The 15,429-nt window shown below is 54.2% G+C and overlaps 2 protein-coding genes across 3 annotated transcripts; one reads left to right on the forward strand and one right to left on the reverse strand.

Annotated features, from left to right (window-relative positions):
- Positions 1-371: 371 nt before the first annotated feature.
- CARMIL2 (capping protein regulator and myosin 1 linker 2) lies at positions 372-12,308 on the forward strand (the record flags this gene model as incomplete). The annotated part of the gene is made up of 39 exons (XM_080937008.1): positions 372-411; positions 664-755; positions 849-899; positions 1,473-1,535; positions 1,655-1,779; positions 1,884-1,975; positions 2,168-2,238; positions 2,356-2,429; positions 2,568-2,643; positions 2,724-2,812; positions 2,893-2,987; positions 3,062-3,148; positions 3,227-3,339; positions 3,435-3,512; positions 3,642-3,718; positions 3,812-3,916; positions 4,097-4,166; positions 4,284-4,365; positions 4,481-4,577; positions 4,660-4,717; positions 4,850-5,022; positions 5,174-5,336; positions 5,417-5,515; positions 6,578-6,706; positions 6,792-6,905; positions 7,055-7,215; positions 7,300-7,387; positions 7,525-7,665; positions 7,797-7,863; positions 8,297-8,532; positions 9,287-9,387; positions 9,470-9,830; positions 9,914-10,036; positions 10,949-10,985; positions 11,137-11,208; positions 11,333-11,554; positions 11,677-11,757; positions 12,032-12,109; positions 12,196-12,308. The coding sequence occupies 39 exons, from the start codon at positions 372-374 to the stop codon at positions 12,306-12,308; spliced, it is 4,194 nt and encodes a 1,397-aa protein (XP_080793134.1).
- Positions 12,309-12,361: 53 nt separating this feature from the next.
- Positions 12,362-15,068, reverse strand: ACD (ACD shelterin complex subunit and telomerase recruitment factor). Of its 2 annotated transcripts, XM_080937039.1 has the most exons (12): positions 14,897-15,068; positions 14,680-14,816; positions 14,438-14,531; positions 14,273-14,349; positions 13,995-14,039; positions 13,850-13,884; positions 13,560-13,708; positions 13,386-13,482; positions 13,004-13,140; positions 12,797-12,928; positions 12,580-12,671; positions 12,362-12,500 (listed from the first exon to the last, which is right to left on the reverse strand). In XM_080937039.1, the coding sequence occupies exons 1-12, from the start codon at positions 14,993-14,995 to the stop codon at positions 12,434-12,436; spliced, it is 1,161 nt and encodes a 386-aa protein (XP_080793165.1). In that variant the 5' UTR covers positions 14,996-15,068; the 3' UTR covers positions 12,362-12,433. The 2 variants fall into 2 exon arrangements, with proteins under 2 accessions (XP_080793165.1, XP_080793164.1); XM_080937038.1 differs by having other exon boundaries at positions 12,797-13,140.
- Positions 15,069-15,429: the final 361 nt, after the last annotated feature.

A 15,429-nucleotide genomic window follows, 5' to 3' on the forward strand; every position in this document is an offset into this window, starting at 1 on the left:
GGCGTCCCCTGGTGTTCGCGTCAGGGACTACGGGGCAGGCTGAAAGTAGGGCACCAGGACCTGTAAGAGGCAAGCATGAAAAGGCAAGACCCTCTCCCCTATGCCATTCACCACACCCATGAGTACCCGGAAGGAAAAGTCCCTAAGAGTCAAGATTCGACTATCCTCCCACAATCTCCAACCCGGGCGAACCCAGCCGACTAAGCCGGGGCGGGGAGGGGCCGGGCCGGGGGCGGCCTGGCAGGAAGCGGCGCGTACCTTCCGCTGCAGGAGGAGCAGGTGGCTGCAGTGCTGCCCGGGCCCCTGGCTTCCTGTGTACGCTCCTGCCGGCTGCTTTTTCCCGCCAGAGCTCATTGGGTCGTCACGGCCCTATGGCTCAAACCCCAGATGGCATATCCTGTGAACTGCGAGGTAAGCCCTGCTAGGCCTTTCCTGGGAGCCCACCTGGCTGCGAAGAGCCTGGCTCCAAACTAGACCTCTCAGCACCTCAGGGAGCTTGACCAGAGAGGTTTTGTTCTAGAGGGAGGGCCAGTTCCTAAAAGTCCGCCTCATTTCTTCCTAGCTGGTAGATGAATTCCTGGGCACTCAGCCTAGCACAGACCTTGCACACAGCGTGGTCCTAATAGAGGGACCAAAGTCACCCAGTAGATTGTCTTTCCACAGGCGAGATCACCAGGTTCCTGCGGCCCAAGGAGGCGGAGCTGCTTTTGAAAACCTGGCTTCCCCAGGAGGGTGCTGAGCAAAGTCATATTCTGGTACGGTAGCCAGAAGTGAAGTTCAGGACAGTGGCTAGACCAAGCACGAAGAAGCTTCATTTCCCTAGAATATTAGTCTTTTGTCTCCCCTAGGCACTGCTTCGATGGAGAGCGTATTTGCTGCACACCTGCCTTCCCCTGAGGGTGAGTGAGTCCCTGGCCTAGCCAACACTCCTTTCCCTTCAGCAAGGGACTACATTTGCAGAGCTGTCCTTTTTGCCTGTGCTGAGCTTCCAGCAGTGAACCGGAGGGAAGTCTGGGCAGGTCTAGCTCTGGATGCCACAAAATCCGGGCTGTAGAGAAAGGACCTGAGTTCAATTCTCAGCACCACCAAGAGGCTCACAAGTGGTTGGAACTCTAGTTCCAGGGCACCCACCACCCTCTTCTGGCATCTTTGGGAACAAGGAACACAAGTGGCACATGGACAGATCTGCCAGCAAAACAGCCAATAGTACAATTTTTAAAATTTAAGGACAAGCTGGGAGGTGGTGGCACACACCTTTAGTCCTGGCACTAGGGAGACAGACACAAGATCTCTGAGTTCAAGGCCAGCCTGAGCTACAGCGTGAGTTCCAGGACAGCCAGGGGTATACAGAGAAACCCGGTTTCAGGGAAGAAAAAAAGAGGGAGAGGGAGGGGGGAGAGAGAGAGAGAAAGCAAGAAACTAGGCTCCAGAGAGTGGTATCTGTTAGTCCAAATGATTCCTGTGCTCTCCAGGTGGACCGCACATTCAGCTACCTGGAAGTCCAAGCCATGGCACTGCAGGAAACACCTCCTCGGGTAAGAAAGCTGGACCCCAACTTGAACACACACTCTGCTTGATCATTTATCCCTACACACAGAACTCTCAACGGACACCAGCTTCCACACAGGGATCCAAAAGGCTTCTTCTTCCCCAGGTCACCTTTGAGCTGGAGTCCCAGCCTGAACTGGTTCTGGAGTTTTCCGGAGTGGCCGCTCTAGAACAGCTGGCTCAGCATGTGGCTGCTGCCATCAAAAAGGTCTTCCCTCGCTCAACCCTTGGGTGAGGCCTAGAAAATCCAAGGGGTCAGGTGGGGGCTTCAGTGAAAGCTTTTCACCCTTCAAAGGCTAGAAGTCCCTTGCCTCTTTCCCTCATCCTCTGCCTAGGAAGCTATTCCGGAAGCCCACACCCTCGACACTGTTGGCTCGACTGGAGAGAAGCCACCCCTTAGACTCTGCAGTACCCAGCAGTCCGTGTGGTGAGGGCCAATTCAGAGCCACATGAATCTTCCCGTTTGACTCCATGCAACTGTAGTCCCTTGGTATTGGGGGCTCCCCAAAGTGAACAGGGGTTCTTTGATTACTGCTGCCATCTAGTATGGGGCTGACCTTCCTCTGTCTCTGACTTAGTGTCTGACTTTCCCTCCATCATACCTCTGACACCTCCCTAGGTGGCTTCTTGGAGACATATGAAGCTTTATGTGACTACAATGGCTTCCCATTCCGAGAAGAGATTCAGTGGGTGAGGGTAGGGCCCTTTTGGGGAGCTCTGGAGATGTTTGACACACCCCTGTTATGTGCTAAGTCCCTCTACCCTTTGTGGCCCCAAGCAAGCTGTAAATATTTTCTTCACGTCTAGGATGTAGACATTATCTACCATCGCCAGGGCTGCCGTCATTTCTGCCTTGGAGATTTCAGCCACCTTGGTAGCCGGTATGAGGCCTGCCAGAGTTGGGAGGAGAGAACTCCAGCATCCATATTCCTAGACTTCTGCCTCTCTATAGAGGGGGTGCTAGCTGGGCCTGGTGTTTGGAAGGCCCTGAATGCTGCATTTTTTCTTCCCCACACCAGAGACCTGGCCTTGAGTGTAGCTGCCTTATCTTATAACCTGTGGTTCCGGCGGCTCTCCTGCACGGACATGAAACTGGTGAGCGGGCACACGGCCGGGAGTGCCAAGGGTGTAAGGGTCAAAGTTCAACCTGATGAGTCATGACCCTCTCCTCTCAGAGCCTGGAGGTCTCAGAACAGATCCTGCACATGACGAATCAGTCTTCCTATCTGGAGGAGCTGGTACTGGAGACCTGTGGCCTGAGAGGGTGAGGCTTGGCCTGAGGTGGGCTTGGGGAGCGATGGTCTGTGGAGAGACTGAGACTTACACTGGAGCCTTGATCCTCAGAGACTTCGTTAGGCGACTAGCCCAGGCACTGGCAGGACATTTTAATTCGGGACTTCGGGAGCTCAGCCTGTCTGGGAACTTACTGGATGACAGAGGTATGGCAAAATTTGGGAGACCCAAGGCAGACGAGCCGGGAGAGGTGAGGCTCACGGGGCTGCTCTTATCACAGGTATGGCCGCACTCAGCAGACACCTGGAGCATTGTCCGGGAGCCTTGAGGAGACTCAGCCTGGCACAGACAGGGTTAACACCTCGAGGTGGGTGGGACGGAGGAGGGTTGGGATGGGGTGAGGTGAGGGATATCTGATACTTAGCGCTCCTTCACCCACCAACAGGCATGAGAGCTCTAGGCAGGGCACTGGCAACCAATGCCACCTTTGACTCCACCCTGACCCACCTGGATCTTTCTGGGAACCCTGGGGCACTGGGAGCCTTACAGAATAGTGGGGTGAGTAGCAGTTTTTAAAGTCAGAAACTGGGACTGCCTAATCAATGGGATGCCAGCTCCTTAGGCAACTCCTGACTCCCTCTTTCCTTCCAAAGGGCCTGTATGCTTTCCTGAGCCGTCCTAACGTTCTGACGTATTTGAATCTTGCAGGCACTGACACCGCTCTAGGCATGGTGAGAGTGTGGTCTCGGGGGATGTTTGGTAGGGCTTGGCTATGCCAGAGCAGGGTAGGATGGAGAGCAGAGTATGGTAGAGAAGGCCAGGGCTTCTGGAAGGTTATCACTAATACCATCTTCCCCCAGCTCTTCACGGCGTTATCTGTTGGCTGCTGCTCCAGCCTCACTCATCTCGAAGCTTCTAGGAATATCTTCTCTCGCACGTAAGGGGCACCAGGCAGGGTGGGAAGGAAGAGGCTTGGGGGAATCAGCTCCCTGAAAATAAATCCCACTTCTGCTTTCCACCCCCACCGCAGGAAGTCCCAAGCGGCGCCAGCTGCGCTACAACGCTTCCTTGGCAGTGCCAGGATGCTGCAGCACCTGGGCCTGGCTGGCTGCAAGCTGCCACCCGAAGCGCTCAGGTCAGTATTGCTACGCTCAGTCGCTCAGTCACATCCTCACGTGCAGTTAAACCTTGACCCCCACTCTCTCACCCCTCTATCACTACCATAATCTTTTATAACCCCAACCTGCCTGGTGCTTACTTGCACCCCGAGTTCCGGTTTCCCGGGCCTTGTCACCTGTGTGTTACCCTCTCCCAGGGCCCTTCTAGATGGTCTCGCGCTCAACACTCAGATTCATGACCTGCACCTAGATCTCAGCGCATGTGAGGTGGGCACCCAGTCCTAGTTGTGAGCTGAGAGCACGCCTACATTACTGAGAGTGGGACTGGGAGGCCTTCCCTACCCAGACATAAAGATCCTAAGTGCACCCTATCTCCACTTCCAGCTGCGCTCTGTGGGTGCCCAGGTGATACAAGACTTAGTTTGTGACGTGGGCGCTTTGAGTTCCTTGGATCTGTCGGATAATGGTAAGGCCACCAGGGAACCCCCTCCATACCCCTGTTATTTGGACCTGAATCCCAGAGTGGGGGGGACCCTGCCCTGGCAGCAGCGCCTTGTGCGTCACACTCTAATTACTCCTAGGTTTTGGCTCTGACATGGTGACTTTGGTGCTTGCCATTGGGAGGAGCCGTTCTCTGAAGCACGTGGCCCTTGGAAGGAACTTCAACGTCCGGTGCAAGTGAGCCCCAAGCCTACTCCTGTATCTCTCAGACAGGACCTCATCACCCAGATAGTTTCCTAACAGCAGCCCCTTTCCACAGGGAGACGCTGGATGATGTTCTGCACCGGATAGTCCAGCTCATACAGGATGATGACTGTGTGAGTTCGTAGAGCCCTGCGGGGGTCCTTAAGCAATTAGTGTCTTGTAATGCTTCTTACTTTTTGTTCCTTCAAACCCTGTTTGCTGAACCCGATCCCATTTATCCATCAGTGCCTTTCTTTTAACCCCAGCCTTTGCAGTCTCTGTCAGTGGCTGAGTCGCGGTTGAAGCAGGGTGCCAGCGTCCTGATCCGGGCTTTGGGCACCAATCCTAAACTGGCAGTGCTGGATATCAGCGGCAATGCCATAGGGGATGCTGGCGCCAAGATGCTAGCCAAGGCTCTACGAGTCAACACCAGGCTACGGTGGGCACGGGCTGGGACCAATTTTGAGGAAAAGAGTTATATATTAGAAGGGTGTGTGGGTCTAAGGTATACATGCTGATGAGGCAGATGAATGGATGAGACCAGAGGGCTGGGTGGGGTTCTGCCCTAACTGAAGCCTGGTGGGGTCCAGGTCTGTGATCTGGGACCGAAACAACACATCTGCTCTGGGCCTGCTGGATGTGGCCCAAGCCCTGGAACAGAACCACAGCCTGAAATCCATGCCACTGCCACTGAATGATGTATCACAGGCACATCGCAGCCGGCCAGAACAGACAACTCGAGCAGTCCACCAGGTGGGGGTCCCCTCTTCTCCCTGCCCTTCTGTGTGCGGTGGTTCCACGCCCTGGCATTTCTCATCGTCTCGTGACTGCAGATCCAAGCTTGTCTCTGGAGGAACAACCGAGCTGACTCTGCTTCTGACCTCAAGCCCTGTCTTCAGCCCTTGGGTCTGATTTCAGACCACTCAGAGCAGGTCAGTGTCCCTTCCCCTAATCTTGAGTACCTGGGCACCTGAGTCTGAGAGTCTGACTATCCTGGGCTAAAGGACAGTCTTACCTGAGTTCTGTGTCCCAAACAATTTCCTTTCCTTGGTCATTCTTGAAATAGCTTCCTGTGTAACATTTCCTTGTAGCCTCATCGGACTTCCCATTTAAGGGCTACTCCCCTCTCTTCACTATAGTTAGCTTTCAGCTGTCCTATCTCTGGCTTTAATTTTCCCCCTAACCCAGGTCTTTTGTTTTTGTTTTGTTTCTGTATTGTTCTTACTTCTGCATTCCCAAGCCTCAGTTCTTTTATTTGGTTTTGGTTTCTTGTGTAGCCTGGGGTTGTCCTTAAACTCTGCCTGATTCTGCCTTCCAAGTGTTGGGATTAAAGGTGTGCACCACGACCACCAGGTTCTAAGCCTCAATTCCTATCCAAGCTCTGGAGCCCAGTTACCTTAATCCAGACATCCTGAGGGGTGGTCTTTATGAACTTCACACCTTTAAATGATTTTTAATTAATTAATTAATTTGTGTGTGTATACATATGTACACGCACCCACCTGCCCCCAGGTATACGTGGGTCCTAGGGATTGACGCCCCAGTGACAAGGACATTTACCCATGAGCCGTCTCACGGGCTCTCACGTGATCTTACTACTTTCTAAAAACCCATTCTCACTAAATGCCGTTTCCAGCTCCCTGCTGCTCATACTGGAGCCCTCAGTCCTGCATGGCCGGCCTCTGGAGTATCTCTCAAACATACAGTTCTTACCACACCAGTCATGCTTGCTTCCTCAGTTTCTCTCTCTCTCTCTCTCTCCTCTGTATGGATGGTTAAGGTGACAGTAGCTTTTAAATCAGAGTGACCAAAGCTTCTTTCCTTCCTGTTCTAGGCCTGGAGAAAATATCAAGTCCCTAAAATAACCAAAAGGAAAAGACCCTGGTATCCCACCTTGAGCAGATAGGGTTTCCCTCAGTTTGTCTTCCTGTAGGAAACCCCGGAAGGGAGACTGATGAGAGACAAAGGTAGGACTAATCCATGACTCCCCCCAGGAGGTGAATGAGCTCTGCCAATCAGTTCAGGAGCATGTGGAGCTGCTAGGCTGTGAAGCTGGGCCCCAGGGTGAGGTTGCTGTGCACCAGGCTGAGGACGCCATCCAGAATGCCAACTTCTCTCTAAGTGTAAGCGCTCCCTCTCCTGCTATGAGGACCTTTCTGCTCCCAATCACGTATCAGGTTGCAGCTCCCTTTGTTTCTTGGCCCCCAGATCCTTCCCATTCTATACGAGGCTGGGAGGTCCTCAAGCCATCACTGGCAGCTGCAACAGAAGCTGGAGGGTCTCCTGGGTCAGGTGGGCGAGATCTGTCGCCAGGACATCCAGGTAGGCCCTAGTCCTGCCCCAGCCTCACCTCCATATGTAGGCTTGACTCTCATTCTACAGGCTTGTCTGTGATATGCCCCTTGTTAGCAGTGGTTTAATGGGAACTCACACCTAGCCATACTGTTTACTGTTTTATAACCTTCGCCCAGGACTTCACTCAAACCACACTGGATACCACAAGGAGCCTCTGCCCACAGATGTTGCAGAGACCTGGCTGGAGAAAGCAGCTAGAGGGAGTTCTGGTGGGCTCCGGAGGCCTGCCAGAACTGCTTCCAGAACATCTGCTGCAAGATGCCTTCACTAGGCTGAGGTAAGCAACCACAACTGGACTGGGCAAAGCTGGACAAAGCTGGACAGAGATAGTACACTAATCCTCACTGTCTCCTGCCTTCAGGGACATGCGCCTGTCAATCACAGGGACCCTAGCAGAGAGCATTGTGGCTCAGGCTCTTGCAGGTCTTCATGCAGCCCGAGATCGACTGGTGAGGGGAAGCTTTGCACACATTAGAGTAACTTGTTTAACACTCACAGAGAAACCTGGAATAACTTTTGGGGTCATACGATAGTTACTTTAAGGTTATCTTAGATCTGCCTGTCTTTGGATGGCCTGGTATCACAGGTGGAGAGTCTAGCTCAGCAGACACCAGTGACAGTGGCCCCTGTTGTACCACCACTGGGTGGAGATGAGCTTAACTCCCTCGAGCCTGGGGGATTGGAAGAGCTTTTCTTTCCCACGGAGGAGGAAGAGGAGAGAGAAAAGGTAAGTGTCTCTAGAATCCCAAACCTAGAACCCTGGCTCTTCCCTTCTTGCTCTGGGATGTGAAAGGTAAGTAGCAGTTCTGGGTCATACCCCACCCCAATCCTAGACTGAGGCTGTACCCATCCCACCAGGATGATGGTTCTTCGTGGAAATGGCTTGAGCCCAGTAATTGTTTTCACCTGGTCCCCTCCCTTCATGGTAAGTCAGGCCCAGGAGGGAAGAGAATTTATCCAAGTGGACTGAAGCTCTGTTCAATCTGGACACCTAGACACTTATTCAGCCCTATCCCGGGTGTACCCTATCCCTTCTCCGAGCCAACCCTGAAAGAAAGCCGGAGTCAGCTGCTCTCAGAACCCTGTGGGACCTGAACAGAATAAGACTAAGATATCTTTTTTCCCTACCTCCTCCGCCCCTTTTCCTAACTCCAGGACGCGCATGCTTGGCGGCTGCACCGAGTCGCGCGCACTCGGGACCGCGCTCAGCACCACGGACAGCGGCGACTGGGGGGAGGGGCGGGCGGCGTAGCCGGGGCCCCTCCCCACGCCCTGGGCGGGTCCCCACTGCCCGCCCTAGTGCCTCCGCCACCTCCCTGGGTTCGACGCTCTCTGCTCTTCTGGTGCTTTTGCCTCAGGTGCTGCTGAGGAACCAGAACGGGACCCCGAGCTGGCAGCTCCGGGGGAAGATGCGGAGCCGCAGGCTGGGCCGTCTGCACGCGGCTCTCCAAGCCCCGCCGCCCCGGGGCCACCCGCAGGCCCTTTGCCTCGCATGGACCTGCCACCCGCCGGGCAACCCCTACGCCATCCGACCCGAGCCCGGCCGAGGCCACGCCGCCAGCACCACCACCGCCCGCCGCCGGGGGGCCCTCAGGTAAGTGCTTCCCTTCCCCCTCGCCTCTCTTGAGTGTCATGGGTGGACCATTCACTCTTCACTTGCCACAGAAGACAGGAAGATGGGTTATGGAGGCCCAAGGCCACCGGACGCACCCTATCATCTTTCTGGCCACCCTTAGCCTCAGGCTATAGCGGGCCATGGTGTGCACCTTTCCTGTGAGGAGCTCCTAGATGGTAGACTCCCTCCTTGTAGTGGTCTGTTCTATGAGTGAACGTGCGAGAGCGGTGTCCGCCTTGCCCTCTCTCTCATAAGGTTACTGAAAAACACTGGGCAGCTGGGCCGCGGGACACTCCTGCGTCTGCTGTGTACCAGCGGGTGGATGTGTGGGTTGGGTACTGGCAAGGGTAGTGGGCATTGGCAGGAGAGGAGGAGCTGGCCTGAGGCCCCCTGAGGGTCTGACGCAGCAGTGGCGCCACTGCGCCCGGGATGAGAGGCCGGGTGGTATAGTATGGAGGTGGAGGGTTAGGGTACTGCAGGGAACTGTTGGGAATGAAGGGGTAGCATATTGGAATGTGTGACCCGTAGGTGTTTGCTTAGGGACAGCCAGGTAGTTCAGGGTATAGCATCCTCTGGGCGGGTGCACTGTGACAGCAGTGGAGAATGAAACCCAGTGTGGTACAGTCGTCCCCGGCTCTAGGATGTAATCAGGCCAAGCCACTGCTAAGGAGGAAGCCTATGGGGGAGAGCCACAGTTCTTAGTCCCGACTCCTAACCTCCCAATGTCTCCCAGGTGTCCCCAGCCCTGCTTCAAGAAGGGAATGGGCTCACTGCTCGTGTGGATGAGGGTGTGGAGGAATTCTTCTCCAAAAGGTTGATCCAGCAGGATCGCCTGTGAGTGAGGGTCAGTTGGCTGGGGGTGGAAGAGGGTGGGACATCCTTGAGTTTTTCCACTCACTGATGGTTGTTCCTACAGCTGGGCCCCAGAGGAGGATCCAGCCACTGAGGGTGGTACCACTCCTGTTCCCCGTACACTTCGAAAGAAGCTGGGTACCCTCTTTGCCTTTAAGAAACCTCGTTCAACAAGGGGTCCACGACCTGATCTAGAGACCAGCCCCGGAGCAGCAGCTCGTGCCAGAAAAACCACACTTGGCGATCTGCTTCGACCACCAGCCCGTCCGGGCCGTGGTGAGGAGCCTGGAGGGGCAGAAGGCGGCGCCAGCAGCCCTGACCCTGCTCGCAGAAATCGGCCTCGTTACACACGGGAAAGCAAGGCCTACTCCATGATACTGCTACCTGCTGAGGAAGAAGCAGCAATGGGTGCCAGACCTGATAAGGTAAGGCCTGATGCCGGGGCTGAGGGCTCTTCAGGAACAGAGAGCAGTAGGCTTTCTCTCCACTTAGGCATCTCTGTCCTCAGAGGCGGCCTCTGGAACGTGGAGACACAGAACTGGCCCCATCTTTTGAGCAGCGGGTACAAGTGGTGTTGCAGAGGATTGGTGTAAGCCGGAGCAGTGGGGGTGCCGAAAACAAGAGGAAGCAAGTGAGTGGGGGGGGGGGGTGAACTGCGGGGGCAGGTGGCATGTGGTAATCTGTGGGTGACATATGTGTCCAAGAAGAAACACATGGTGTGAATAGATCTAATTATCAGTTACATGCTTTTACCCTTCAAGAGTCATTGGATTTAACTTTCTTCCTTCCTGCTTCTGACCTGGTTCAGGTCACTGATATATACCTCCTAGGGTGTAGGGAACTCCTTTCTCTGAAGGAGAAATTAACAGAAATTTGACCTTGTTTTTACCTGTACCTGAAAGTTCTCCAGGAGCTTCTTCTTTATCCAGATTCCTAATACTCCTGCAAGATCTCCTGGGACCTTGGTACTGGCCCCCTTGGACCTCTGTTTTCCTTTGGAGCCTCATATCGCCATTGGTTTATATTCTCTATGTCTGGTCATGTACTGGGTTATATGGTCTCCTTCTCGCTTCCCTCCAGTTAAATAACATTACTACAATCGCAGTCTTTATTAGGAACTACAAATCTGTGTACTGTCCATTTAAACAGCTTTTCAGAAAAAACATATGCAGTGAGACCTGGCCTGAATTTAGTGACATTAAAGTGTGGGAAGTCATAGAACTAGGAAATCACATTATCTGCTGGATGGTAATCTCAGCGTTTAGAAAGCTGGGGCAGGAGGATTGCAAGTGAGACTAGCCTGGGATATATACATGACTCTCAAAAAAGAAAGAAAGAAACAAAAAAAAAACCCTATCATGACTAACATGCACATTTTTGTGTGTTAACTATCTAGCATCCCAGACTGTAAGGTCAGAGGGCAGGGACTGGTTTTGCCATGCTCTGGCATCCATTCTGTAGCTGGGTTTTAAGAACATGAATGGAGACAAGGCCAAACAACATGTATGGGCAACAGGGCTGCTGTCTGATTTGTTTTCTACAGAGCAAGGATGGCGAGATCAAGAAAGCAGGCTCTGATGGTGAGTAGGACCCCGGCGGGACAAGATGTTGGGGGACAAGGTGGCCTCAGAGATATAATCCCTAAGGTACTTGCCCCTCGGCAGGAGAGGGCAGGTTACTTTCCCTCCACCACTAAGGTCTGATACCTAAGCCTCTAATCTTTCCTTGCAGGTGACATTATGGACAGCTCCACAGAGACCCCTCCCATCTCAATCAAGTCCCGTACCCACTCTGTGTCTGCTGGTGAGTGAGGGCCCCTGTATATGTGCTAAAGGAGGCACAAAGGACAGGAGGGGGATCAGACCACTGCTCAGAACCATTCCACAGCCAGGCTGGGGTCTTAGCTGACACTTATTTCTCTACCCAGATCCCTCATGTAGACCTGGGCCAGGGGGGCAGGGGCCTGAGTCCGCCACCTGGAAAACACTGGGGCAGCAGCTGAATGCAGAGCTCAGAGGCCGTGGCTGGGGCCAACAGGATGGTCCAGGACCCCCCTCCCCATGTCCCAGCCCAAGTCCCCGAAGAACCAGCCCTGCCCCAGACATTCTGAGTCTCCCAGAGGACCCCTGCTTGGGCCCTAGGAATGAAGGTAGGTAGGCACCCCACTCCTAGCCTGTGAACCTGACTCCTCTGGGAACACCAAAGGGGGGAGGCAAAGGCTGGGTATGGGCAGAGTATGGGAACATACTCTGATATCTTGGACTCCTCTAGATGGCCAGCTGAGGCCGAGGCCTCTCTCGGCAGGCCGGCGAGCAGTGTCTGTGCATGAGGACCAGCTCCAGGCCCCTGCGGGTGAGGGAGACACCTCTACCTGTGCTCAAGTGCAGAAGCGGGAGTGGGGGGCTCCTGGACTTTGGTCTTGGTTCTGGTCCTTGGACAGGGCCACCATTACTGTGAGTTCTAGAGCCATCGGGAAGGAAGCCAACCTCCTGAAGGCCGACCTCTGCCAGGGTGGGAGGTCACTAGCTGGAGAATCTATGGGAGTAGCATGTGCATGTTTTTGCGTGCACCTAAGGTGGACAGAAGGGTTGAGGACAGCCAGTAAGTTTTTCTGTATCCCTTTTAGAACGGCCCCTTCGGCTGCAACGCTCCCCTGTCCTCAAGCGTAGGCCGAAACTCGAGGCACCCCCTTCCCCAAGCTTAGGTGAGAGTGGGCAAGGGCCAGTTGGGAAGGTGACAAGACTGCTCTGCACAAGCCTAGAGTTTTTCTCTCTCCATCTCCCTTCACAGGCTCTGGCCTTGGAACTAAGCCTCTTCCTCCATACCCAACAGAACCCTCCAGCCCCGAGCGGAGCCCTCCCTCCCCAGCCACAGACCAAAGAGGCGGCGGCCCGAACCCCTGATCCTCTCTTCTCCTGCCGCATGAAATTATTTTATTAAAAAAAAACTGTCGAATGAAGCAGAGCGTGGAATACTGTTGGTTGGCAGGCCCCTGTGTACACATCCTCTGATATATGCTAATGGCTCCTCATACCTGTGTCGACTCAGACTCCATCACTATGCTCATGGCCCAAGCTACAAGCTGAGGAGGCAGCCTGGAAAGAAGCCACACCCAGAGGTCAGGGTTACTCAGGGCTGGTGACCAACACAGGCAGGGCCGCCCCAAACACTCACTTTGCAGTTTGGACCTGGGTATGGAGGAAGGCAGAGGGTGCCTCATATTTATACTGGAACGCAGAAGTATCATGATGCCTCAGTGGGGGCTCCTGGAAGGGGTAAAGTATTTAGAGAGAGTCCAGTCAGGACCCTTAATATTACCCAAGCCTACCCTTCCCTCTCCAAGCTCTGCCCAAGGCCCTCCCACAGTTTCCCTTCCAGTTATAATGCTCACCCAGACAGAGCAGGGCTCCTGGATTCCAGTTTTTGGGAAAAGCTGCCGTTTCTTGATGGGCCACTGGGGCGCCCTGAATTCCAGCTTCAGAGCCTGGGCTCTGGTCTCATGGGCCTGGTATGGACTAGGGGCCTGTCGAAGGGGTGAGAGGCTGGGGGTGCAGGTCAAGAGTGGGGAGCTGGGTGGGGAATTGGGGGTCCGCGCTACCGGGGAGGTTGAAGAAACAGCTGGTGGAGGCTGGAAGTTGTCCTTCTGCCCAGGGTCTGATGCATCCAAGGCTGACAGAAGGCTAATGCTGGCGCTGCTTTCTTCCAGTGGCATGTAGCTGAGGAAAGCAGGGGTTTCTGGGGGAAAGGAGACTGGGTGTGAGCACAGACCTCTCAGCTCAGGACAGCTGAGTGCTTGTGAGCATTACACAGCATTTCACAGCCTTCTGCACAGTCTGGTAATCTGACCCAGAGTACTGAGTGCTTATGGTCTGAACCAGAGGAACTGGCTGAAGGACAAAGATAAATCTCCTAGAGCTCTGGAGAGAATCATCAGTGCTGTGGTGGGCTCTGGGCCCTTTTTTTCCTCATCCAGTTCTTACCCTGTGCCTTCTGACTTGAGCCTATAGAACTCAGAATTTGTTCCTCCTCCTCAGAGATGTGCAGCAAGAAGCTAGGCACAGTGAACACAGCTTCTCCCTATGGGACATGAAAGCTCAGTACGGCAGTTGACTAACCCTCTTTTTGAAACCTCCCAAGAAAAGCCCAGCACTGACCTTGGCCTGGGAACTAGAGGTAGCCCAGTGGGTGAGGGGAATTGTGAAAGGACCTTCTAGCATAAGGCAGCTCTCAGCTAGAAGCACTAGTGCGCTCCGATGATCTTGGTCCTCCTTCACCTCATCCAGAAGCTGAGACAGTGTTAGCCCTGGGGCCAGCAATTTGGCCAAAGGATTGAAGTTGAAACAAGAAGGGAGGGTAAGAGATTACAGTGACAGACTGAGGAAACATGTCCAGAGACAGCCACAGAGGGACTTAGGTAGGGTTGCCAGGAAACCCCTCCCAGTACCTGCACTGGAAGAAGTAGACTCGGAGAGGTGGTCCCTAAAGAAACAGTGAATACTTCTCAGGAATACTTCTCAGATGCCAGTCTGCCCAGCTCTGCCACCCCTGACCATATCACACACAACCTAGGGGCCCAACCCCAAACTCACTCGAGGCATTCATTGAGCTTTTTCTGCACATCTGAATCCTGATTGCTGAGAGAAAGAGGAGGGTGGTAGGTGTCAGTGTGATTGAAGCCCATCCCTTTCACCTAAAGACCTATGCCCAGGCATAGGAAGAACAGAGGCAGAAGGAAGCTTCATTTAACTGTTTTGTTTTGGGGAGAGGAATTTGGAGACACTAAGATTGAAGCCCTCAGGACTTCAGCCTTGCGAAGCCTGTAGTCTACCATTGAGCTACATTCCCTTTCCTTGGAGGGAACACTTACCAACTAGTCACCTGTACCCGGGGCTGCTCCGAGGGCAGCAGGTTAAAGCGATCCACCTGGAGGTAGAACTCCGCGGGCTGGAGATATTGGGGAGTGGTGTCTCAGGAATTGCGACAAAGAGCTAGGTGCAGTAACCAACCCGCCCAAATAAGCCTTACCACTCACCGAGCGGTCCTGAGCCACCTGAATGCGGAGCCCGCAGGCCTGCAGCAGCAGGAGCCGGCCCTCGGTCCCGCAGAATCCGAACTCCTTTTCCTCCCTGTTGCAAGCACAGCCCTCACTGCCCAGAGCACAGGCACGTACCCCATCCGTGCAAGCTTCCCCACCTCTCCAGCACCCTCCCACCTCAGGTTCAACACTACCCTGCTAGGCTCCCGCCTTCCAGAGACAAGTAACACCTCTCTTACCAGTCGGAGGTGTCGATGGCATTTCGCGTCACCACGCATCGGACACTGTGGGTTCCGTCTGACACAAGCAACTCGGCCCCGGTGTCAGGTGTGTCAGGGGCGGAAGATGGGCCCGCAGTCTCCGAGTCCTGGAGTACCTAATACAACATTAGTGGCTAGTGTTAATTCACTACCTTAGTCTCCACCCGGGTCTCTGGAATCTGAGTGGTCTGCTCACCTTGAGCAGCTGACCGACTCGAGGACTCGACAGTGTTTCTGGGCCTAGGATCAGCTCTCGAATCCAGGGCTTCAGGACCAGCCTCCCTGAATTCGACATCAGCACGGCAGCACCCTAGGAGACCCCCATGAAGGGGTTTCCCGCGAATACCACTGCTCTGTCTCTGAGAGGAAGCACGTGACCGCTGGGTGGAGCCTAAGTTTGAGACACCGCCCAATCGCGGTTCTGCGCCTGCGCAAGCACCTCCTGGGCGGTAAAGTGTGTAGTCTTTGGATGGCTAATCTCGTTGCGCGCTGATGACACCTTATTCTCACCGGGACATCTCTCTGAGCCTGTAAGCTGTTTCTCAGTACTACTCTAGAACCCTAAGGGAAAAAGCAAGGACTAGCCTGGATGGGAGCGATCCAGGTTAGGAGGCTGCAGCCGAAAATGGGGCTTGAAGCCATTTCGGCTGTGTAAGACCTCCAGAGTTTTCTTAAAATGTTGGTTTAGTTTCCTCTACAAGATGCGCGGTCCTGTAAGGCCAATGGAAA

This window comes from Micromys minutus (genome assembly GCF_963924665.1).
Source record: "Micromys minutus genome assembly, chromosome: 24".
Lineage (NCBI taxonomy): Eukaryota > Metazoa > Chordata > Mammalia > Rodentia > Muridae > Micromys > Micromys minutus.